The sequence below is a fragment of the Condylura cristata genome, unplaced genomic scaffold (genome assembly GCF_000260355.1).
Source record: "Condylura cristata isolate star-nosed mole 26May11 unplaced genomic scaffold, ConCri1.0 scaffold00009, whole genome shotgun sequence".
NCBI lineage: Eukaryota > Metazoa > Chordata > Mammalia > Eulipotyphla > Talpidae > Condylura > Condylura cristata.
In genome coordinates this window covers 5,606,058-5,628,626 of record NW_004567110.1, presented here as the reverse complement: position 1 = coordinate 5,628,626, position 22,569 = coordinate 5,606,058, and the positions used below count along the sequence as shown (strand labels likewise).

At 61.7% G+C, this 22,569-nt stretch overlaps 1 protein-coding gene across 1 annotated transcript in view; it reads left to right on the top strand.

Annotated features, from left to right (window-relative positions):
- TG (thyroglobulin) overlaps positions 1 to 22,569 on the top strand; it is a 150,607-nt gene that overhangs the window by 26,222 nt on the left and 101,816 nt on the right. The window contains exons 19-31 of the mRNA XM_012722900.1: positions 43 to 324; positions 4,498 to 4,647; positions 7,976 to 8,146; positions 10,559 to 10,675; positions 11,206 to 11,321; positions 12,348 to 12,456; positions 13,874 to 14,065; positions 16,441 to 16,605; positions 18,512 to 18,574; positions 20,078 to 20,155; positions 20,267 to 20,408; positions 21,834 to 21,880; positions 22,181 to 22,318. Of these exons, the coding sequence (XP_012578354.1) occupies positions 43 to 324; positions 4,498 to 4,647; positions 7,976 to 8,146; positions 10,559 to 10,675; positions 11,206 to 11,321; positions 12,348 to 12,456; positions 13,874 to 14,065; positions 16,441 to 16,605; positions 18,512 to 18,574; positions 20,078 to 20,155; positions 20,267 to 20,408; positions 21,834 to 21,880; positions 22,181 to 22,318 (1,770 nt within the window). The remainder of the gene's footprint in view (positions 1 to 42; positions 325 to 4,497; positions 4,648 to 7,975; positions 8,147 to 10,558; positions 10,676 to 11,205; positions 11,322 to 12,347; positions 12,457 to 13,873; positions 14,066 to 16,440; positions 16,606 to 18,511; positions 18,575 to 20,077; positions 20,156 to 20,266; positions 20,409 to 21,833; positions 21,881 to 22,180; positions 22,319 to 22,569) is intronic.

Below are 22,569 nucleotides of genomic sequence, written 5' to 3'. Positions count from 1 at the left end.
GCCGTGTGGGCTGAGGCCCGCCAGCCCTTCTCCGGGCCTCAGTTCTGCACCAGACGGGAAGCCTGGTCAAGCGTGTCCCCTCTCGCCCTGGCCCGTGTCTCGCAGAGGCGTCCTTAGTGGGCCTCGCTGGCCGCTTCGCGGAGCTGATCCAAAGCGGCGCCTTCCGGCTTCACCTGGATTCCAAGACGTTCCCAGCGGAGTCCTCCATCCACTTCCCCCAGGGGGGCCGTTTTGGGGCCTCCGCGAGGACGCGGTTGGGGTGCTTGGAAGGATTCCACCGAGTCTCGACCACTGGCAGCAGCGCCCAGGACCCAGCGGGGTGCGGTAGGTGCCCCCCGACCCGTGGGGTGTGGGAGGGGCTCCGGAGCTCGGGAGGGCTGCTCTGGCATAGAGGGAGAACCAGGCGCTTGCTGACTCCGCAAAGGCCCCCCAGGCATCCGTCCTGCGTGGCCACGCAGTCACCCAGGAGGTGGCGGCTGGAACTCGGGGTGCTGTGGCATGGTAGAAGAACCCATGTGCGAAGGGGCCCTGGCTCCCAGTTCTTGACCACCGGGGCTGGGGGCCTGGGCTGGGCGGTCTGCCCGCTGAGCTCCCGGCTGCTCTGAGCTACTCACCGCCCAGCCCAAATGGCCGCCGGTGGCCGAGGACGTCCAGGGGTCGGGAAGGAGCCCGGGGGCGGTTCCTGGGGTGTGCGTCCCTCACACACAAGCAGCTGAGGGGCTTGCTCTCACTGACGGCAGCAGTGGATCCGCGAGGAAAGCCGAGCTCCGGTCGCCACCGTGGGGGGCCTCAGAGCCGCGCACTGGGGTCATCCTGCGGCCCTGAAGTTCGGCCTCTGACTCGGGGTCACCGTCGAGCTGTCCGGGGTCCTGCGGGCACCCCCTTCCCTGGACGTTGCCCCTTCGGTTGGCCGGCGCCTGCCTCCAGCCCCACAGCCACGGGCTGCCTTGCTCGGGCCCACCGTTAGCCCACCTCCTCCGGCTCGCTCACTCTCAGGTATCCCGTGACTACGTATACCGGAGGCAGCACTTCCTCGCGGACGCGGGCGCGGGCTCTGGGCTCCGTGCCGGGGTTAGCACAGTCCTGACTCTCCCCGGCAGCTACCTCCCACTTGACAGAGGAGCGCTGAGACTTGGATGAGATGAGATCTCTTGTCTTGGCTCCCAGAGCACAGTTAACTCAATCGAGGGGCCCAGGTGACATGACTGTTAGGGGTGGGGGCAACCCCGATTCCCCGTGTCCACCTCACCAGAGCTGCCCCAGCGAAGGGAAAGGGCAGCAGAAGTGAATGGTGCCGCCTCCCAGGGCCTGACCCTGGGGGTTGGGCCTCTGCCGTGTGCTCAGATCTAGGGTGAAGAGCCCTGGGCTCCACTGCTGACCCTGAATTAGTGTGTGTGTGTGTGTGTCTGTCTGTCTGTCTGTCGGGCAGAGGGCCCAGGACCCTCTTATACCACCCCAGCTGGAGCAAATGGGGGTGTGGGAGCACCACAAGGATCCCCCTGATCTTGGAGCCGGGAGTGGAGTGGCTAGAGGGGGCGCTGGCCCGGGTTGGGGGCCCGAAGACCCCGACCTGACTAGAGGCTGGTCCAGTTTCCTTTTGGGACCCCGTTTCTGCTGGACTGGAAAGCTGAGCCTCCTCTCACTCAGAGGGGGCTGGCTCTGTCTGTGGGGGAGGGAGGCACTCTGGGAGGGCAGGGGGAGCCAAGCCGAGTGCAGAGTCTGGCCTGAGGGGTGCCCCCAGCAGGGTGCTGAAGCGCCACTTGGCCCCAAGTCTAAGCCTTCTGGGGCGTGCAGGGCCGGGTCCAGACTGCGCTTGCTCTAGAGCGGCCTGGCCGGCTCTGACTGCGTAGGGCGGGCAGGAGAGCTCCGGGCTTTCTGGGCCATATGGTTTGTGTCTTGATGAGTCAGCCCATCTGTTGTCAGGAAAGATTGTGGCCACGTTCCAAGAAAACTTTGTTTGCCAAACAGAAGTCAAGCTGAATCTGGCCTCTGGGCTGCAGTTTGCCAATCCGAGCTCACATAACCCCGAGTCTGTTTTCCGACTCACTTTCACTGACCCACAGCGGGCTCCGGCCACACCACAGCCCTGCCCTACTGCAGGTGAGAACGGCCCAGCCTGGGGCCTGTGAGGGCGGCCGCGGCCCAGGCCGCCTGCCCCCGGCCGGGCGCCCTCGTCCGCATGCTGCAAATCTGCACCACGTGCGGCCAGGGAGCAGCCAGGGCGTCCAGTTCAAGTGTCAGGAAACTGCTCTGCGATGTCAGGAGGACCGGGTTCAGAGCCTGGCTCCGGCGCCTTCCAGACGAGGGATCGGGGTCACCGCTGCCCCCACAACGCAGCGCCTGAGACGAAGCGGAGTTCACACCTGTTTCACGGCTGTGCTTGCCGGCCTGCCATGCCGGCACGGAGACCCCGCCTGCGGTGCCCTGGCCGTGCCTGCTCCCTGCAGTGGCCGTGCTCAGATCGAGGCCCCTCCGCCTGCGTCCAAGCTCCGTCTTCCCTCTGCAGGGGCATGGCGTAGCCCGAAGCCCTGAGAAACTGGCCGGCTCCAGGGGGCCAGCTCCCGCAGGCGCCCAAGGGGTTTTCCAGTGATTTCCCTGGAAGGGCTTCGGGGACGGTTAGGACCCCTCTTGCGGGGACTCGAGCCTTTCGGGAGACCCAGTGCTGAGCTGAGAGGGGAGGAGGCCCCAGCACAAGGGGGGGGGGGCCGGCAGCTGCGCCTCTTCTCTGTCATCCCCGCCCCTCGGGCTCTGGAGACAGCTGATTCAGGCTCGGGGAGGACTGAGAAACAGCAGCCACTCTGCTGGGGTTAAAATAGAGGAGATCAACAACCTGACTCATTGCAGTAGTGAGACCGCTCTGGGAGGGGGGTGGCAGCTTTCAGTTTCCAGGACGTGCCTGGAGTTTCTGATTTGCTCAGTGAGCTGAGCTGAGCTGAGCTGTGCAGATACCGCGGGCTGCTCCCTGGTAGGGGGCCCCCCCGCCCCACATGTCTGGGTCCCGCCGCACTTCCTTCTTCAGAGGAAGGTGCTTGGACGGGCAGGTAGAGGAAAACTTTTGGTTAGATGAGAGCTTGACCTCGCACGTGTTTTCTCCACTTGAGGGTGGGCTGGGAGGTCCCAGTTAAATGCTGGGTGGACCAGGCCTGGCGTGCCCTGTGCTCTTATTTGCTACGGCCCTCTGTGGACGGCCGGGGAGTCATGGGTGTAGTCCTCAGGCCCCCTTTCTCCTCGGTGAGGCGGGGTCGGGCGCCAGCTCAGGCCCTGTGGAGCGCAGGGGCGTGCCCGGCACTCACAGCTCCCGCTTCCAGCGGCTCCTTCACCGTGACACACACTCCTGGAAGCTGGTAGCCCAAACCCGGACTGAGAAAGAAAGCCCCCCACCTTACCCCACCCCAGAACCGCCGTGGCCAAGTCCATGTCCTTTCGTAGACCAGAGCTCCTCTGACCTTACCTTAGAAACACCCATCTCTCCAGCTTGGGCTTCTGGCTTCTCAGTTCAGACCTTACAAGAGAAGGCAAATCAGGAGGGCTTGGAAGTGCTCACGTCTGGACAGACCCCAGACCTGGCAGACCAGGGGGTGACAGCGGGCAGGATCGAGGGAGGTGAGCGGGGTCCACAGCACAGAGCCCTTGTTCCCGGGGTCCTTGGCGGGCATTTGTGAGTGGCCGAAACGCAGCCACCCTGGCCACGGAGGCCTCCGTAGACCTGTGTCCAGACCTCTGTCACCTGGCCCTGGCCCAGCTCTGAACACCGCCAGGGAGCAAGCAGCAGGGGCCCAGGTGGGCAGGTGAGCCGGCTCTGAGTTGGTGCCCCCAGCACGGCACTGGCGTGGGCCTGGTGTGTGAGCCCGTGCTTTCTACGTCAGCGCTGTCTCCCATGAGATGGTGTTGCCAACTGCACTTTACAGAGGGTGGGCCTTCGGGGAAGTCCACCGTCTTTTAGGTCTAGCGGGGAAAGGGGCTGCGGCCATCTGTGTACCCCCCAAAGTTCGTGCCTCCCCCACTGCACCCCGCCCCATCCTCGGTTAACTTTGTGAAACGCTAAAGTGGTTTCGAGGGACCCTTTGGCCTTGTTCCAGCTGATCTCCAGCTTCATCCCAGTCCACCTACCTACCCCTTGTCCGCTCAGCTCTGGCTTCGCAGCCGGCCCTGGCTCCACCCTTCCCATTCCTTGAAGTTCAGTCCCGCGCCTGCCTCAGGATTCTGCACTCCCTGTTCCTCTGCCTGGAGAGGTCTCCTGGACCCTGCCCGGGAGCGCCTGCTGCATTTAACCCACATCGGAATTCTCGCCTGGCACCCGCATCCCACCAGCCTATCACTCTGGGGAGCAGGCCCTGGCTTCCGTGCTCACAGCCACCCTCGGCTCCGGGCCGGGCACTCAGGCTCTCGAGGGCCTTTGCCAAGGAGGGAGCCGGGTGTCACGACCTGGGCGTTCAGAGGCTGTCTCTGCGGGGCGTCTGTGTTGTCTCTAACATCCTCCCCTGTTCGCTCTCCTAGTGAGGTGTCCCGAAGGGAGCTACTCCAGAGACGAGCACTGCGTGCCCTGTCCGGTCGGATCCTACCAAGAGCATCCGGGCAGCCCGGCCTGTGTCCCGTGCCCTGCGGGCAGAAAGACCGTTTCTGTTGGAGCTTTCAGCCGGACTCACTGTAAGCACTCAGGGCCCTGCTTGGAAAGAGAAACCTCGCAAAGTAATGGACACGGCAGGGTGACCCTTCTCAGCGCTTTGAACTTTGGGGTCAGATAGTTCATTTTGGGGGGCAGCCCCATGTATTGCAAGGTACTTGGTAGCAGCCTCGCTGTCCCTTACCCATTAGACCCCCCAGTCCCTGTCTGAGCACCGGCAGCCAAATAAGCCCGAAGGCATTGCCAAATGCCTCCGAGTGGAGGCTGGAATTGCGCACCATTGAGAAGATTGGCCCCATCTTTGAGCACCCGGGCCTGCCATCTCGATCTTTCCCCCAACTGCCCTTGTCGGTAAACATTCTTGCCTCTGACTTCACAGACAGGAAGACCAAGCTTACAGGAGTCTTAGCCGAAGTCTCTCAGTTAGGAAGTGATATAACTGGTCTTTGACCTCAGCACTGTCTAATTCGGAAACTTCTGCTTTTTGGACGTCACCCTTATCAGCCCGAGACGTGGAAGATCTTTCCACGCACGGTTGTTTTGGCCCCAGCTCGCAGCCGGTACCGGCCTGTGCGTCTGCTGTGCGTGTGTGCGGGGGTCAGGTGGTTTCGCGTGGCCTTGTTGATCCTCGTCCGGGTAGGGCTGGGTTTTCCCTAGCAGGAACCCACAGCTTGCTTGGTTAGGCGTCTTTCATGCCAGTTTGAAATTGTGTCAGCAACTTGTAACTGCTTAAAATCAGAATAGGTTTTACACTTAAAAAAAATATGTATGTATGCATACAGAACTGGGGTACAGGTCAGAGGCGCAGGGGCGGTGAGAGGATTCACCAGAGACACGAGCAGAAGATGCAGACAGACGAAGCACACTGCTGAGGGGGGCAGCGGGCGGACCAGGAGAGGTCTGCTGGGCCCTGTGGGTCACCTCCAGGGCAGGTGGGGATCGAACTCGCGCTGCAGTGGCTGTGGCTGGCTCCGTGGTGCTATGCTTTTACCCATTGTGCTGCCAGGGAGGGCACAGTTTTTACACTCTTAAAATAATTAGTTAAAAATCATCAGGGTGGTTTGCCTTGGTCAGGAGAACAGTGGAAATAAGGCGTTCATTCCAGAGAAGTAACGGTGAGGGGATTTCTCGACTGGGAGTCTGTGGTCCCTCCCTTCGGCAGGGAGGAGTATCCTGATATCTGGGGGTGCCCGCCCTCCGGGGCTTGGTGACCCTGGAGCAAGCATCCCAAGGAGCGCTTCCTTGAGAGGGGGTGCATGTATCATCCTGAGACTGTCTGTGGAGGGGCCTGCAGGGTGACGGGGACGGGAAGAGGCTGAGGCCCGGCTCCAGCTGGCCCAGTTCAGGCTCCCCTCCTACGCTCCGGGACCTCGGCCAAGCCTCCTTCCTTCTCTGTACGTCGGTTTCCTCACTGTCACGTGGCATTGCTGCTGTCTCCAGCACAGGGAGGGTGTGTGAGCGCGCTGTGAGCTTGGGCTGCTGTGTGCAGAGAGCTGGAGGCTGCAGCCGCAGACGCACACAGTTCCCGAGGCCGCCCATCCAAGCTCAGGCACCAGCGTGGGCGGGTCTGGTGTGGGTTCTTGTCTTGGTTAGGTCCACACGTGGCCTGCCCCTGGTGTGCACACAGAGCGGCTTTCCTGCGTCTTACTTTCTGAGAAGGGCGCTGATCTTACCAGGGGCCGCCGCCCCCCATGATCTCGTTAAGCCTAGTGGTTTCCAGAAGACCCCATCTCCAAATGCCATCACCCTGGGGCCAGAGCTTCACCTGATGAGTTTGGGGGGAGTGCTGAGCCTCCAGGTGACAGCAGGATGGAATCCATGAAGGTGGCCAAGATGAACAATAAGCTTTAAGCTGAACAACCCCACGCGGGGCGTGAGCCTTGGCTGTATCCCACGCGGCGGCATCACATCCTGCCGCCTCTCCCGGGCTTCTTCCTGGCAGACGGTGGTTGTGTCTCCAGGGCGAGGGTGCGCCTGCCACCGTCCCTGCTGTGGGACCTGGTCGTATTCTCAGATGGACTCACGTGGGAGAGAAGCAAAAGCTTTAAAGATGCGGCACCATCACAGTGGCTCCTTGATTTTTTAGTGGGGTGGCGGCTTTTAGAGTTCCATTTCTTCTGTATACCTGAGTCTGCATCACAGCTTTCACTTAAAAATACTTCTCCAGTTTCTAAACTTCCAGGTCCAGCGAATGACTTTTGAGGATCTGTTGAGACCAAGTAGCAAGTTGCCTTTCCACCTGCCCACCCTCTCTCCCTCCTTCCTTCCTCCTCCTCCTCTCTCTCTGTCTCCTTACTGATGCATTCTTCACGCACAGCACATACGGCATGAAAAGCATCCTAAAGCACCCTTGATAACCTCACCACGCAACTCAAAAAAGTTACTAATCGAGAGTCACAATTATTAGTCTCAAAATATAGAAAGTAAGACGAATTGGTGTCCTCGAGCCCCGGGGCTGCGGTTAAAGGTCTTTCATCAGCTCCCCAGCCTTGCAGGCCCAAGCCTGGCTGCTCCCCATTGAAGTCATTCTCCAAAGCCTGTTGAGCACCCCCTTTCCATCATAGACGCTGCTGTTTGAAGCAAGCAAAGATCCGCCCCTGTGGGGAGAGGGCTCTGGGCGGGCGAGCTATAATGCGGACAAGGCCTCTGCTGGGGGCCAGTGGTAGGTGTTGCTACAGCAGCTAGTGAGAGACAAGTGGGGTACAGGTTGAGGGGGCCTCCAGCCCGAGGAGCGGCTCATGCACGCGACCAGAAGTCGTCATCTGGGGATGCAAGTTGTGGTTAGCGACTGGGGGACGTGCATTGTATGTCAGATGCTGAGCGGGCACTGGGCACAGTAGCAAGTGGACCAGATCAGGCCGCTGCCCACCGGGAGCCTCCACTGGGTGGGAGGCAGATGGCTGCCCCCCATCACGCAGAGGATGGGCGCCATCGCCGAGCTCCATGTAGGGGAGCGCTGCTGATAAATCAGCGGGAGGGTCAGGGCTCCCCTGAGGAATGAGCATTGAGTGGGGATCTGCCACTGTGGGCCAGCAGCCATATTGAAGACTGGGGAGCCCTGTGCAGACACCAGATGGGCAGAGACTGGCAGCATGTGGACAGATGGCATCAGAGTAGGTACAGCATTGCGCACACCCCAGGGCACAAGCAGACCAGTGGGGCGAGTGGCTGGACGGGCCTGGGGGTCATCCTTTGCTCAGGATGGGACACTGACAGGCTGCAAGCTACTGCGAGTCTGGGTTAGACAGTGAGGTGGACTCCGCCTCAGCATGGGGGCTCTGGGGGCCCGGAAGAGGAGGGGCCCCTGTCCAGGGGCCACTGCTCATCCTTTTGCCCATGGCTTGGTTCCAGGTGTCACTGACTGCCAGATGAATGAGTTGGGCCTGCAGTGTGACCAGGATGGCCAGTACCGGGCCAGCCAGAGGGCCAGTGGCGGCGGGAAGGCCTTCTGTGTGGACTCCGGGGGCCAGAGGCTGCCGTGGTCGGAGACGGAGGCTCCACTCTCGGACTCCCAGTGCCTGGGTATGTGCTGCTTCCATCAGCCATTATTCCTGGGGAGAGGCAGGGTGTGCTCTAGAACTTTCTAGAGAGGGAGAGGTGTGTGAGATGCATTTGTCTCCAGCCTTTTGCACTGACAAGTCTAATCTATGTAGAAATTGAAAGAATAGTAGAATGACGAATAACTCATCACCTGGACCCCAGATTGCTAGTGTTCTCTTCTCCCTTGCTTTCTTTTCAATGATTGAAAACTAAGTTTCAGATATCCTGAAACATCACTCTTAAATCTGAGAAAGGAATTTGAAGTGCTCCATCTGCAGAGGGCTTCCTTGGGGGCAGTTTCCTCTGCAAAGCTGGTCAGCCGTGTCCCTCGAGTCCACTTTCTTGAGTCCTGTCTTGTCTCCATAGCTTGCTCGCTGGGCTACCCAGAGCAAATTGCTCAACTTCTCTGGTCCCCAGGCCTCCTGCCTGCCTGAGAGACATGGTGGGTCAGCATCATCCTGTGAGCTCGCTAAAAGCGAGGGCCCCTGCCATTGCCCGAAGCCTCCTGATCTTAAATCCATCCCTCACGGTGGTCCCCTGGAAGTTTGCTCAGTTGTTTATTCATAAAATTAGTCTGATCTCGGCCAGTGAACATATTTAAGCTCAGCGTCTCCCTAATTCTGCATCTGCTTTTCTAAGTCTGCTCTTTGTTGGCCCATGGCACACTGCTTCTAGACCAGGTGGCGTGCCCAGACAAGAACGTGCCCACCTTGGCGTTACATCATCCCCCATCATGTTCTCTCCAGGCGTCTAGTGTTGTAGTGACCACGGCAGGCTTTCCTTTGTCCACCACCCGCCCACCCATCCACGCTCTGGCCCACCCATCCACCCTTCTGCCCACCCATCTATTCAATAAACGGAACACCAGCTCTCTGTCACTATCCTAGCTAGTGGGTTCCGATATCGTCAGAACACTGCTCATGTTTGGAAAGACCCAGGCACCCAAGTAGCCACGACACGCGGTGCGGAGTGACCGTTGCACTCGGAGTTGGGCTCGCTTGCTGACCGCAGCGCCTTTCCCCAGACATTTGTAAATGCCAGCTGTGTAGAAGCGTGGCTCAGGAGCCGGACCGCCTAGCCTGTCGACGGCTTCAGTCGTCCATGCAGTAACTACCAGCTCAGGTCAGGGGCCTTAGGAGCGCCTTAGGGTGCTGGGGGCAGGGGTCCCATCACCCCAGTGAACCCTTGTGGGAACCTGTGTGTTTTCTCACTGAAGGCTCAATCGACTGTCATGTGGGCTGTGGGGAAGACCCTGCTTGGGAACTGACAGACTGTTCCCGGTGTGCTGAGCCTGCAGAGGGCTGTGAGCGCCTGGCCTGGGCAGCTAAGCTCATGGACCCTGGGCTGCGTGGAACTGCTGTCGGCTGGGCTGGAATTTGCTGTCTCTACAACCCAGATTCCCAGGGGCAGCAAAGTAAAAGCAAGAAGAAGAGAGGAGGCCACGGCGCTGGGGATGGGCGGAAGGCCGCTTTGCAAAGCTGGAAGTTTTTCCTACTTTATAAAAATTCTGAAGTCTCAGAACATGTCACTTCTATTAGACTCACACTCTGCTTTTTCAACCCCACCCCAAAGGAATTGTTTTTCTCCAAAAGCTGGGATAGCCTTGACTTTACCCACATGAATCAAAGAAGCCTAGACAAACTTGCTTTTTTTCTAGGAGCATCAGAGGCGTGAGTTAATGTGCACGCATATAGTTTCATTGCTCCAAACTAAACCTCACGCTTTCGGACTTGTGTTTGATAGCACAGACCACTCATCCTGCTGAACATTTTTAGCTTGTAAAGTGAGTCTCATTCCTTGCGGCTTTCCTTTGGGCTTGGGGGTGAGTTCCAAGCTCCATCGTCTTGAGAAACCCTGCTGTCGTCCTCCCCGGTCTAGTTCCAAAGCACATGACCACGCTTTTCTTATCAGAGAGGCGCTCGGGCTTGGACATGCAACTTGAAACGCAGATTCTGATATATAATTTAAACAAATATTGTAAAAAATGGCCTGAGACACGGCCAGAGATTTACATAATCCCCTATGCACCTGTTTGTCTTCTTCAAAGTAATTTACCTGTTTGCAGCAGTAATTGGAAGTTGTCATGGAAAGAACATTTTCCATAAAATATTGGTATGATATAATTATCTCTCAAAGCTAAGGACAGGGAAATAAAAGTTTGGATAGAAAGTTCTTATATTTCCAACAATTGGGTGGGGGGAGGGAGCCAGAGAGAGTTACAGGTCTCCTCGGGGGCCAGCAGGCTGCAGGCTGGACAGGGGGACTCGTGTCCTGGGGCTTCTGTGTGACCACTGGCTGCAAGTGGGAGCCTGCCCGACCTAGCGCCGTTTGGCTGCTCTGGAGCTGCTCTGCACCCTCAGAGCGTCACCTTTCATGAACCTGCTTTACTTTCAGTGATGCGGAAATTCGAGAAGGTTCCAGAATCGAGCGTGATCTACAGTGCTGACGTTGCTGTGGCGGTCAGGTCCAGGGCTCCTGGTTCTGAGTCCCCACTGGTGCAGTGCTTGGCAGGTACGGTCACGGGGAGGTGGGCCTTGCGGCACGGGGTGGACTTACTCTGTCCCCCTTGGCCGGCCCGGCCAGGGCACTGACACCCCCTGCACGGACAGAGCAGTCATGTCTAAGCGGTCTTAGGCAGCCGCAGCTTAGTGCCTGTGGGCCGGTAGCTGTGAAGTCTTGGACCCTCAGGCCCCAAGTCTGTGGATTTGGCTCTGGCTTTCCTGCTCAGCGGCCGTCCACCTCGGGAGGGTCACCGCAGGGGCTGAGTCTCAGCTTCCTCCCTTGCCAGATGGGGCAGTGACTCCGTAGCTCCGGGAATGCTCACGGTGGCACGTGCTCAGCCGCGGCCTGGTGCAGTGCACGCGAGTTTGCACGTGTGTTTCTGCGTGCTCATCTGCGAATCCGTGTGCATGTGTGCAAGTCTGTGTGCGTGCTGTGCATGTGTCTGTGTGTCTGGGTGCACTGGGGCAGGGCTGGGGCATGCGTCCCCTGTGCCCGGCACCAGCTCAGGGACGGGCAGTGACTGTCCGGTGTGCCTGCAGACTGTGCGTCGGATGAGGCCTGCAGCTTCCTCGCGGTGTCCACGGTGGGATCCGAGGTCTCCTGTGATTTCTATGCTTGGTCAAGCGACCACATCGCCTGCGTGACAACTGCTCAGGTGGGTCATGGTGTCCGTGCGGTGGTCCCGCCCCTCCCCCGCCACCAGGCCTTAGTCTGGAGCCCAGATGCCTCCGATCGCTCCGAGCCCTGGGCCACATCAGCTCCTTCTGTGTGGAGAAGTCACATGTGGCTATAGTGCAGCAAGATAAAGAGACACATGAGGTTGCTGTTTCCGTAAGTCCAAGCTGGTCGGCTATTGGCCCTTCCGCTGTGACTGTGGATTTGGGCAGAAGGCTGGACGGTGGAAAGCAGGTCTCCTGTCTGCTCACGCCTTCACTGCGAAGCATGTGGAACTCCGCTTTTACTCTCCATTGTCTTAGGGACCCTTCCAGAGAACGTTAAGTGTTTATAAGCATCGTTTTCTGTTTGCTCACTTGCTAATATTTCACGGGGCCTTTTCTTTTCTGCCTTGATTTTTTCACACACCTTCTGCAGCTTGCTAATTAACCTTGTTCTTTTCAGTGGCAGCGAGCCAGTCTGTGCCAGGGTGGGGCTCGCCAGGGAGGCGAGAGGAGAGAGACCTCTGGGAGTCTGGCCTCCCTATTTCCAAGCTGCAAACCCTCCCTCAGTCCTCCCTGGAGACAAGCTCCTGTCCTCAGAGCTTCCATGAGCCTCGCTCCTCGCCGTGCTCCTCTTTTCATATCTGAGGCTCCCCAAGAACCACTGGCCCGAGCTGTGATGCCCAGTCTCCATCTCTGTCACTTCCTCTGCTTAAACCGCCTGCTTCTGCCTGACCGACTCTCACTCACACGTCAGTACCCCCCAGATTCTCTTCTCGAGCTGCCCCTTGCAGTAGCAGTCATCATCCCGTCTTCCATTGAAGCTCCGCTTCTGGCCACGCGCGTCTCTGCAGCCAGCACTTAGGGCTTGGGTTTGCTGCTTCCTGCGGGCGCCCGTGGATGGGGAGAGGCCCACACGCGCGAGTCTTCCCTGACTTCCCCCAGCCCACGTTAGAGTCTGACAAGCGCTTGTTGAGCCAAATGGTGAACTGTGGCCGTTGATAATGCAGCTTCTTCCACCCCAGGATCAGGATGCCCTGGGGGACGCCAGGGTCGCCGGCGTGGGAAACATTCGGTGCCAGGTGAAAGTGCGCACGGAGCATCCAGAGTCTCCAGCTGTGTTTTTGAAAAAGGGTAGGTTGGTGGGGCTGGCGGCTGGCAGCTGGTGGCTTGGGGCAGTGGGGCTGCACGTGGCCAGTGCTGGGGGTGGATGTCCGGCAGGTGTGCTCGGGAGAGGCCACACTGTCCCAGGGCTTGAGGCCGTTGCAGAGGCCATTGCAGAGCAGGCACAAAGGAGTGGGCAGAACTAGGCCGAGGTAGACTGTGTCTGTGCATCCCTGACGTTGCCTGCAGTTGGGGGCCGCCCCTACTGGGAGCCTGAGCTCCCTGCAGTCGCCCCTCTCCGGGGCTTCCCAGTTACGGGGACTCTCTGCTATCCCTGTGTTCCCATTCCAAGCACACCTCTCTCGCCTCTCTGTGCTCCCTCCCTTGTGCTCGTGCAATAGATTAGGGGGGATTCTGAGGTGAGGGCTGAGGCGCCTGTCATTTCAGCAGACCTCCGCCACAGTGCCGTGAGCTGCACGGAGTCTTGTCTCGGTTCACAGCTCCTTGCCCACCCACTGCCACTGCGCCCTCACACAGGCTCTCAGAGGAAAGCAAACAGGGTCCGAATCCCCGTTTTACAGATGGGGAAGCCGAGGCTCGAGAGGTTAAGAGAGTCGCCCAAGGTCCTACGGGGCACGCAGGGCAGCTGGCTGGGCCCTTGGGTGCTTGAGCCCCTCCACACGGCCTGGCGGGTCGCTGCAGCAGTAAACCCCAGTGCCCTCTGACCTGTGCCCCTCTGCTGGGCCCTGCTGGCCTCTGCCTCCCCTCCATCAGGTCAAGAGAGGGGCCTGGGATCAGGACACAACCTCTGACCTCTGACTCTGAAAGGTCCCAGATCTGCCCCTCAGCCTGGGCAGGGGAGGCTGCCCACTGCTCTCTGGCCTGACTCCTCGTGGCCTGGCTCCTCATGGCCTGGCTCCTCATGGCCTGGCTCCTTTTGACCTGGCCCCTCGTGGCCTGGCTCCTTATGACCTGGCACCTGGTGGCCTGCCCCCTCGTGGCCTGGCCCCTCGTGGCCTGGCTCCTTGTGGCCTGGCTCCTGGTGGCCTGCCCCCTCATGGCCTGGCCCCTCGTGGCCTGGCTCCTTATGACCTGGCACCTGGTGGCCTGCCCCCTCGTGGCCTGGCCCCTCGTGGCCTGGCTCCTTGTGGCCTGGCTCCTCGTGGCCTCGCTCCTCGTGGCCTGGCTCATTTTGACCTGCCCCCTCGTGACCTGGCCCCTCGTGGCCTGGCTCCTTTTGACTTGGCCCCTTGTGGCCTGGCTCTTCGTGGCCTGGCTCTTACCCCTCCGCGTCGCCAGCTATCAGGGCAGGGCCACGTGGGGACACCAAGGTGGGGAGCAGCCCCCGGCCACACGCCGCCCGGCACCAGTAGGGGGCCGCTGGCCTGCCCCGGCCAGCCCAGCCGCTGCTGCGCTCTGCAAGCTTTCATGCCCTGCCTTGTCCCAGGCCAAGAATTCAGCACCTCGAGCCAGAAGAGCTTCGAACCAACTGGTTTCGGAAACGCGCTGTCCGGCATGTACAGCCCCGTGCTGGTCTCCGCCCCGGGGGCCGGCCTGGCGGGCGGCCACCTCTCCTGTCTCCTGGCCTGCGACGGAGACCCGTGCTGTGACGGCTTCCTGCTGGCGCAGGCCCGAGCAGGTAACGTGGCAGTGCACAGGGCGGGAGCAGGTGAGGTCGGGCCGCGGCAGGCGCAGGCGCGAGTGAGGGACGTCCCGACCGATCCCTGTGACCCCTGCGATGCTGACCTGGGACACCGAGTCCTCTCCTCCGGGGAGGGCTGTGAGGTGGCTTCACAGGACCACACAGCTTGGACGGTGACGGCGGAGGGGGATTCCAGGTGCATGCCTGGGTGGCACCCGGGAGCGGCTGCCGCGTGGGTCACAGGTGGTCGCCGGTTCCCGCCTCCCGCGAGCATTTATTCAACCCCCCACGGCGCACCTGCTGTGTGCCCGGTCTGGGACGGACAGGACGGGCCTCTGGCTGACTCCTGTGGGGACAGGCCCTGCTTACGAAGTAAACCCAGGCCCTCGGCTGCGTAGCCCGCGGTCAAGAAGGCCTTTGTCCCGGACACAGCTGGCTACTGGTTGTCACTCTGTCACTTTCTGACTGTGCAGCCTGCGACAAGCTGCTGGAGCTGTCTAGTGTGCCGTTCTCTTGCCCATCAAATGGCAATCTTGATAATTCCTGCTCATCTCTTTGTTGTAAAATAGCGGGTGGGGTGTGCTGGACACGGTCACCGCTAGCTTCTCAAGGTCAATCGTAAACTTAGGTTGGCCACCACGGGTGTTGGCCATCGACAGAGGGAGCCTGGGGTCTGCTCGGGCCCCAGGGCTGCCCTGTGAGGACCGTGGCCTTCACTCTGGGGTGCTGCCAGCCTGCACCAGGGTCCAGAGGGTGACGGGGTCACACTGGCCCCCGCGGGCACTGCACCGCAGACAGACACCGGGGGCCGGAGACGGAGGACGCACCCAGGAGCCCGGCGCCTCGTGGAGGCCAAGGTGGCGCGGGTGGAGGGTGGAGGAGTTTGGGACGTGGCCGAGGGTTCAGACAAGGGACTTACCGGAAGGGCTGCGCTGCTCCCGCCACCGTGGCGACCACAGTGAGCCGCTGGCGTGTGAGGTCGCGGCTCGGACCGGAGTTAGTTGAACCCTGGAATCATTTCAGGATCGCTGCTCTGTAACCAGGGGTGCGCACCCTTGCAGTTTAGGTGAGTGAGAGCGGCAGTCACACCTGCACGCACACTCACACGCACACGCCTGTGCCTTTATGATTTCTCCGCCGAGGAGCAGTGGTTCCGATCTCGTGTGCCGTTGCCTTCTTTGATCCGCTCGCCTTTCCCGAGCACGCCGCAGCCTCTCCTGGCGCCCGATCATGCACCACACCGCATGCTTTTCTGAGCTGACGATGTTGACCTCATTTTCCTCAGGATCGCATAGGCAGGGTGGCTGTGGCCCCGGGGCCGCAGGCCTGCAGAATCCTGTGCCAGGACATCCCTGGCGAGCGCCTGCTCGCTCTCCCTGCAGGCCCAGCCCTTGGCCTGTGAGTTCTGGCGCGCTGAGCTGGAGGCCGCGCGTGAGGCTGTCTTCGAGACACATGAAACACCCAGCAGATGTTTTTTCCCAGCCTTGCCTCGGGGGCAGATCTGGAATTTAATTTGCAGAGTCTTGGCTGGATCTTCCGATGACCAGGAACAGGCCAGCTATGTCCTTCGGCTGCCGTCTGGAAAGTCATTCAAGCGCCTGCTGGTTTCTCTCTGCTTCCCAGTCCTCCCCCAGCTATGCTCCAGGCCCTGCGGCCTGCAGCCTCTAAATGGCGGTGTCTGCCCTGATGCCAGTGCGATTTCGTGGGGCTCCTGCCCCTCTGTGGCAGCTGAGGCTGCGTGGAAGCGGGGGTCAGTGGTCTGAGGCGTGGGGGCGGCCATGGAAGCTGCCGTGCGAGGCCACAGTGCTCTCAGCTCTCGCCCCCACCGCTCAGGCACGCAGAGTCCTTCTGACACTTTAGCACTGAAGCGGAAAGCCGCCTGGATCTGAGGCAGCAGAATGCTCCTGCCTCGCCTGGGTTTCTAGATTCTGGCTTGTGGTCTGCTGCTGGGTCGGGGGCACAGGGCTCAGGAGCTCCGAGACCTCAGCAGGCTCTCCCAGGCCGGCACCTTCCTCCATCCATGCCCAGCCGCACCTGGCCACTGCTCTGGTCTTGACAACCAGAGACCCTCTCTCTGTTTCTGTGCCTCAGTTTCCCCATCTGTGAAACCAGGCTCCGCCTTGGTCGGGATGCTGGAGTCTGGCTGAAACTAGAAGCTTCTGGGGTGCTATTTACAAACGCTAGTACCGAGAGCCAGAGAGACGGCTGCAGCCTCACGGGATGAACCACCCACACAGCGCCAGGGTGCCGAGCCCGAGCCCTGCTCACCGGGGGCTGTGACCTGCCCCCTCTTACAGCATCGCAGCACAGACGACACAGGGCTGAGGGCCTGGCGAGTCCCCACACGGCTCCCTCGTCTTGTCACTCCGCAGGCCCTGTCCTCTGTGGGCTGCTGAGCTCCCCCGACGTCCTGCTGTGCCACGCTGAAGACTGGGGGGGCCCGTCTGCAGCCCAGACCGGCGCTGCCTGTCCCAGCATCGCCTTCGACCAGGGGAGCCGCCAGGTGACGTGGCGCCTGGGAGGCCGGGAGCTCCAGGGTAAGTCTGCTCTCTGCCTGCGCTCCACACAGCTGGCCCTGCCACCCCTTGCTGCTGGCGTGAGCCTTTCCTCGCCATGAGCGGTTCCTACTTTGAAAAGAAACTACCAGAAAATGATGCACGAGCAGGCAGGAGCTCTGATGGGCCCTGGGGGCGGCCCCGGCACCACCCACTGTGGCCTGGCCTGGCAGGCTCAGCCTCCCCCAGAGCGGGCGAGGAAGGCACATCCCCAGGCCCCACACTGACCCGGGGGGCCCAGGACTGCCCTGGGGTGCTGCGTTCTCTGGGTCACGCTGCGCCCGCTAAGTGTGAGTCACTGGTGAGTGAGCTGGAAGTTCCCCTTCAACGAAGGGTCTCAGTTTACCGCAAGAACAGGTCCCACTATGAGGGTGAGGGGCTGCTCCCGTCGCCTCCTCTCTGCTTTTTGCCTGAAGTCAGAACTCGGGGCCGCCCTTCCCGTGCTGCTCTGGTTCAGGAGGGGCGAGAACCCTCGCAGGGGGCAGCGGGGGAGCCCAGCCCGCCGGGGAGGTCAGGGGAGCTTCACGCAGGGGAGGCTCACGGACTGCCTGTCTGTGCACACGGTCCTCGGGGCGAGCCCGTCCCTCCCGCTGGGCAGTGGGTTAGATGGCGGTGAAGATGCAGGCTCTTGGCACAGCCAGGGCTCAGTGCCAGCGTGAATGCTCGCTCGTGCCCGACCTGCCGAGCGGTCTTTCCAGTCACAAAATGAGGAGAAAGGCAACGTCTGCCCCTCTGGCATGGGAGGGTGAGTGAAGATGGCACGTGGGGCACAGGGAGCACCCGGACGGTGCCAGTACTGGGCAACCCTGGCACCCATCTTGGGTTCCCCTCGAGACACAAGGCCAGGTCGGGCGCACCTGGTGCCCGGGCCACCTCCCTGGCGTGGCGCGTGCGTGTCCTCGGCTGGGCTGAGAGCTCGGCTCCCGCAGCTCTCTGCTACAGTGTGCCTTCAGAGACCCAGTTTCACGCCTGCACGTGGCGCCTGCGTGGCTCCGGCCACTCCGGGTGGGCACAGGGGGTGCGTGTTATCCTCACCTGGGCGTGCTGACTCAGCAGGGGGGAGGGACCAGCCGGTGGAGGGTGAACTCTGGCATCTCCCTCTGGAGTTAGGTCTCCACCTAGAAATTAGGGACAGAAATGCCTGCTGGGAGACTGAACCTCCACAACATCCGGGGCTGCTGCCCTGGCTGTGGGGAAAGGACAGTGGCTCTTAGCTGTGAGTACGACAAGCCATCATGCTTTCTCGGTCTCGGGTTGGGAGCCAGCTGTCTCCCGCTGGGTCTTCCACGACTGCCCTTCCCATCCCAGGGGCAACTGGCAGGACTGAAGGTAGACCAGAGGCGAGGGAAGTGGCCCTGACTGTCGAGAGATGGCGGGAAAAGCCAGTCTTCCCAGGGCAGTGTCGTCTGGCAGCAAACAACCCAGTCATGTTATTGGTAAACTGAGTAATGGCCACGCTGCTGCAGGGGACGCCTGTCACAGGCCAGTTCATACCCGTTATCCCCAAGCTCGCCATCACCAGGCCGGTGGTCAGCGAGGCAAGGGTCTCAGCCGACTGAAGAGACGTGGAGTGAACGTGGCCGTCAAGCACCCCTCGGGCTCTGCACCTGTTGGGCCACCGTCAGTCCCTCGAGTGGCTGCGCGTCACGGCTCACCGTCCCTTGAGTGACAGTAGTGCCTTTGGTGGCCTCTGCAAGACACCAGGGCCTGCCCTGCCATGGTCTTGTGCCTCAGTGTGGGGAGAGCACCCCGACAGGCTTTGGGGCGCACCTTTGTGGGAACCAGAGTTTCGGGCCCCGAAGCGGCCGGGGCAGGAAGGGAGCAGAGGTGGTGTGGGGGCCCACCTGGCTGCAGCCTCACACGCGCTCACAGAACCACCCTCTTTCAGGCCTCGTGCCGCTGGAGGGGACGCAGGACAGCTTCAGCTTCCAGCAGGTTTATCTCTGGAGAGGTAAGCTCTGGGCAGGCTCACGTGACACCCCCACCCAGGCTGCCCGCAGGGGGCAAGGTGTAGATTTGCTTTCCACGTGAGAGCTTGGTGTGGCGTGAAGGGCCTCAGACCTCCCAGATAAGGCACCACCAAGAGAAGTGCGAAAAGCGTGGAGCCCACCGATGGGCCGGGGAAGGGGGCCTGGAGCCTGGGGGTCGCGTTTGCTGGCCAGAGGCCTGGTCACTGGGACGAGGCTGTGAGGCTGCTGCTGCGTCTCCCAGGGCCCAGCCTCGCCCTCGGGGGCCTCTCTCCCTGAGCTCGGTGTGGGCACAGGGCGGGTTTGCCACGAGCTCCTGCTTCAGGGCGGGGCGCTGTGGGGCAGGTGGGAGGCTCAGGCTAAGCACAGGTGTGGCCCTTTCCCTGTGTGGTTGGTCGAGGACCGTGTGGCAGACTCCGTCGAGTTTGCTGAACCCTGGCCAAGTGCCCCCAGAGCCGGGAGTGGGGGAGCGTCAAGTGAGCCTGAGTGACGTGAGGCGAGGTGGGCAGGGCCTCGGCCTCCTGGCCATGGAAGCAGACGAAAGGGGCCGGTGTCCAGGCCCCAGGCGCCCCGTGGCAGAAGGAGGGACCCAGCGTCCCCGGCCTCCTCTGTCGCTGCCCCGCCCCTCCTGTATCCCAGAGGCCCCTGGTGAGCTGCTTCTGGGCTGGTGCAGACTTGGGGTGCGGGGTGTGGACGCCATTGCCCACACCTGAGGTCAGACCGTGAGCTCCATGCCCTGTGGGTGAGCACGGGCCCTGCCGTGCGTGCCCAGGGCTGAGGATGGTGTCCAGAGAGCAGGTGCCGGCGGTGACGGGGGCGGCGGGGGGCGGGGCGGCAGAGGAAGAAGACGAGGGAGGCACTGGCCTCACCGTCCCCTGGCAGGGACAGGATGAACCTCCACACCGTCCTCGCTTAGTCAGGACCCTAAGGCCGTCATCTGGCGGCGCAGCCTGTCACGCAGTTCTCAGGCCAGGGCTGAGACGTGGGACCGCCAGAGAAATGCCCACAGAGGGCCGGCCGGTGCTGGGCCGAGACCCGGGTCTTGCTTCCAGTTACCAAACAGTCCCAGCACGAGTCGCGGCTGGTGAGAAAGGAGGGGGTTGCTTCTCCTCGGGGCGTCTGGCCTGCTGTGCCCCAGCAGAGACCCGAGTACCCACAGACTCTGCTTTGGAACACTTGCTCGTGACGTGGAAGCTGTCCTGGATTTGTGGGATTCTGTGTGCCACGGGGGTTCTGGCACCGCGGACTCAGCCCTGAGTCTGGGCTCAGCGAACCCTGCGCCCGAGCCCCACCGCCACCGTCCAGGCCGACGCCAGCGCTGGGAGTGCCCGACTCGGCCCCGGCGGCGTCCGGACCAGCCCTGCTCGGAGGTGGGGCGTCTGCCGAGGCTGAGCCGTGCAGACCCGGCCCGGGGCGCCGGCCCTGGGAGCCCCACCGACCTCCCTTCTCCTCCCACCTCCGACCGCCCTTTCTCTTTGCCCTTCTAGCGTCGGACATGGGGTCGCGGCCCGAGTCTGCGGGATGCAGCAGACCAGACACGAGGCCGACCGTGGCGGCGGACCCAGGTACCAAACACGAGCGTGTCCTCGCCTGGGTGTCGCTGCGGAGGTCACAGGCACGCCGCGGGGGTCCTCACTGACTCCGCAAGCGCGGGCGCCCTGTGGCCACCTCCTCAGAGGGGCCTTCGGCAGTGGACGTGAGCGGAGGCCGCAGTCGGGCCGCCGCTGCCGAGGGCTGGGAAGCGGCCGTGGGAGCCTCCCGGCACGCGCCTGGCACCCAGATGTCTGTGCCACCAGCCGAGCTCTCCCGCAACCCAGGGTGAGCGCGGCCCTCGGCAGGGAGGGGACAGAGAGACGCCGCTGCCCTGACCCGGGCCTCGGCCGCCAGCCCCGCCCCGCCAGCTTATGCAGCGCGTCTCGGAGGCTCGGTGTCCTGATCCCATTTTACCAAGAGGCACGTGGGGTGCCTCCTTGACCCAGCCCACACTCGGTGGGCAGCAGCGCGGGGGGAGAGTCGGGGCCAGGCCAGGCCGGCTGACTCAAAGCCTCGTGCCCCAGGTGTAGACAGCGGGGCTGCAGCCCCCTGACAAGTCGCCCCTGCTTACACACAGGCGGGTTTTGTTTGATTTATAGAGAATTTTAATGATTTTAAATGGAAACAATTATTTTTAGACTGGGGAGGTTTTTTTTTTTTTTTTAAGATTTATTTATTTGTGCATACAGAACTGGGGTACAGGCCAGAGGTGTGGAGGGTGAGGGATTCACCAGAGACAGAGCGGGGAGCAGATCAGGTAGATGGATGAAGCACCCTGCTGAGGGGTGCAGCGGGTGGGTCAGGAGAGGTCTGCTGCTCCCTGGCGGGGATCGAACTCATGCTGCAGTGGCTTCGGGGAGCTTCACAGTGGGACGCTTTAACCCATTGCGCACCAGGGAGGGCCCAGATTGGGCAGTTTTATGTACAAATTCAGATGTCCACCTTCTCTAGGGGAGTTTCTGGCCCAGTGGCTTCCGCTTCCCCCGGGCTCCCACCGTCTGGGCTGGGGGAGCTGGTGCTGCGTAGCCAGCAGGCCCTGGCCCAGGCACTCCTGTGACCCTTCCGGGCCTTTCCGGATCGGCCACGCGCTTCACCCAACGGCACCGTGAGCGATGTAGCAGCGTTGACCATGTCTGTAAAAGCCATCCTCGCGCTCTGTGCCAGGCCCTGTGGATCCACAGGGTGACCCCGGGCTCCCAGCAGGAGCGAGCGCTGGACCCGGCCCAAGGCCTGGGGGCGGGGAACAGACAAACTCAGCTCAGGTTTCCTGTTCTCAACTGATTCCATTTCTAGTCTGGGGAAGATCAGACCTCGCAGGAGGAGCCATGGAAGTCCCTCTGCGGGGCTCCCGCGGCTTCTCCTGGTCTGTCCCGGGAGAGAGCAGCGCTGGGATTCCAAGCCAGAGCAGAGTCTCTCCCTGTGCTCAGCTTCCGGCAGTTAGTGAGCCCCAGACACACAGGGGAGCTCCGGCAGCCTCCGCCCCAGGAGCGTGGGGTGGGGACAGCAGCCAGCGGAGCCTCCTAGGCGTAAGCAGGCCCAGGCTGGGCGGCCCCGTGCTCATCCCCGCACCGCAGAGGCCGCGGCTGCCTGCACGCCGCGCCCGGGACCTTGCCGCCTCGAGAGCTCCAGCCGTGGCGGCCCTGTGGCAGGCTGCGAGGGGGCGTGAGGCCCGGCCCGTGGGGGTTGGGGCGGTCTCTCTCCCCGCCACAGGCTGGATGCCAGTGAGGACCTCTGCACCCTGAGCTGCTGCGTGGAGGGTGGGACGTGGCTGTGGGCAGGGTGCTCCAGTCGAGGCCAGTGGGTGCCGTGGGGTAGACTGGCCTCCCTCCAGAGCCCCAAGCTGAGGGCCACTGTCAGCACACCAGCTCACCCCCGTGACCTGCGTCATGGCCCCTAAATCAGCTCCTGTGGAAGGTCAGAGTCCTCGCGACGAGCAGAAATGCTGCTCCCCACCCCACCCGCCCCTAGGGCCTGAGCTGCGGCCCGTCAGCACTCAGAACTTTGTGGAGCCTGAGTGGAGGGTGTCTCTGTCATTCACGGCCCTCCCTCTTTCTCAGATTTGACCACCGAGCTCTTCTCCCCCGTGGACCTCTCCCAGGCCACTGTCAGTGGAAACCGGTCCCTGCCAAGCCGGCAGCACAGACTCTTCAAACACCGATTCTCATCTCAGCAAGCAAAGCTGTGGTGCTTCTCTCGTAAGTATCCTGAGACCACAGCCTTCCCCTGCCAGCCTCTGTGAACAGGCATCCCACTGACTGCCCTCGAGAAACAGATAATCAAACTCCATGGTGTGACTCAGTCATCGCCTTCATGTGAGCCTCACCGGTGACACAGACACATAGCACAAGGCACAACCCCAGTCTTCAAGAAGTTTAGGCTGCAGTTCATCTACTCTGTTCCCAGATCCTGTTATCCATCCACCCACCCACCCATCCATCCATCTCTC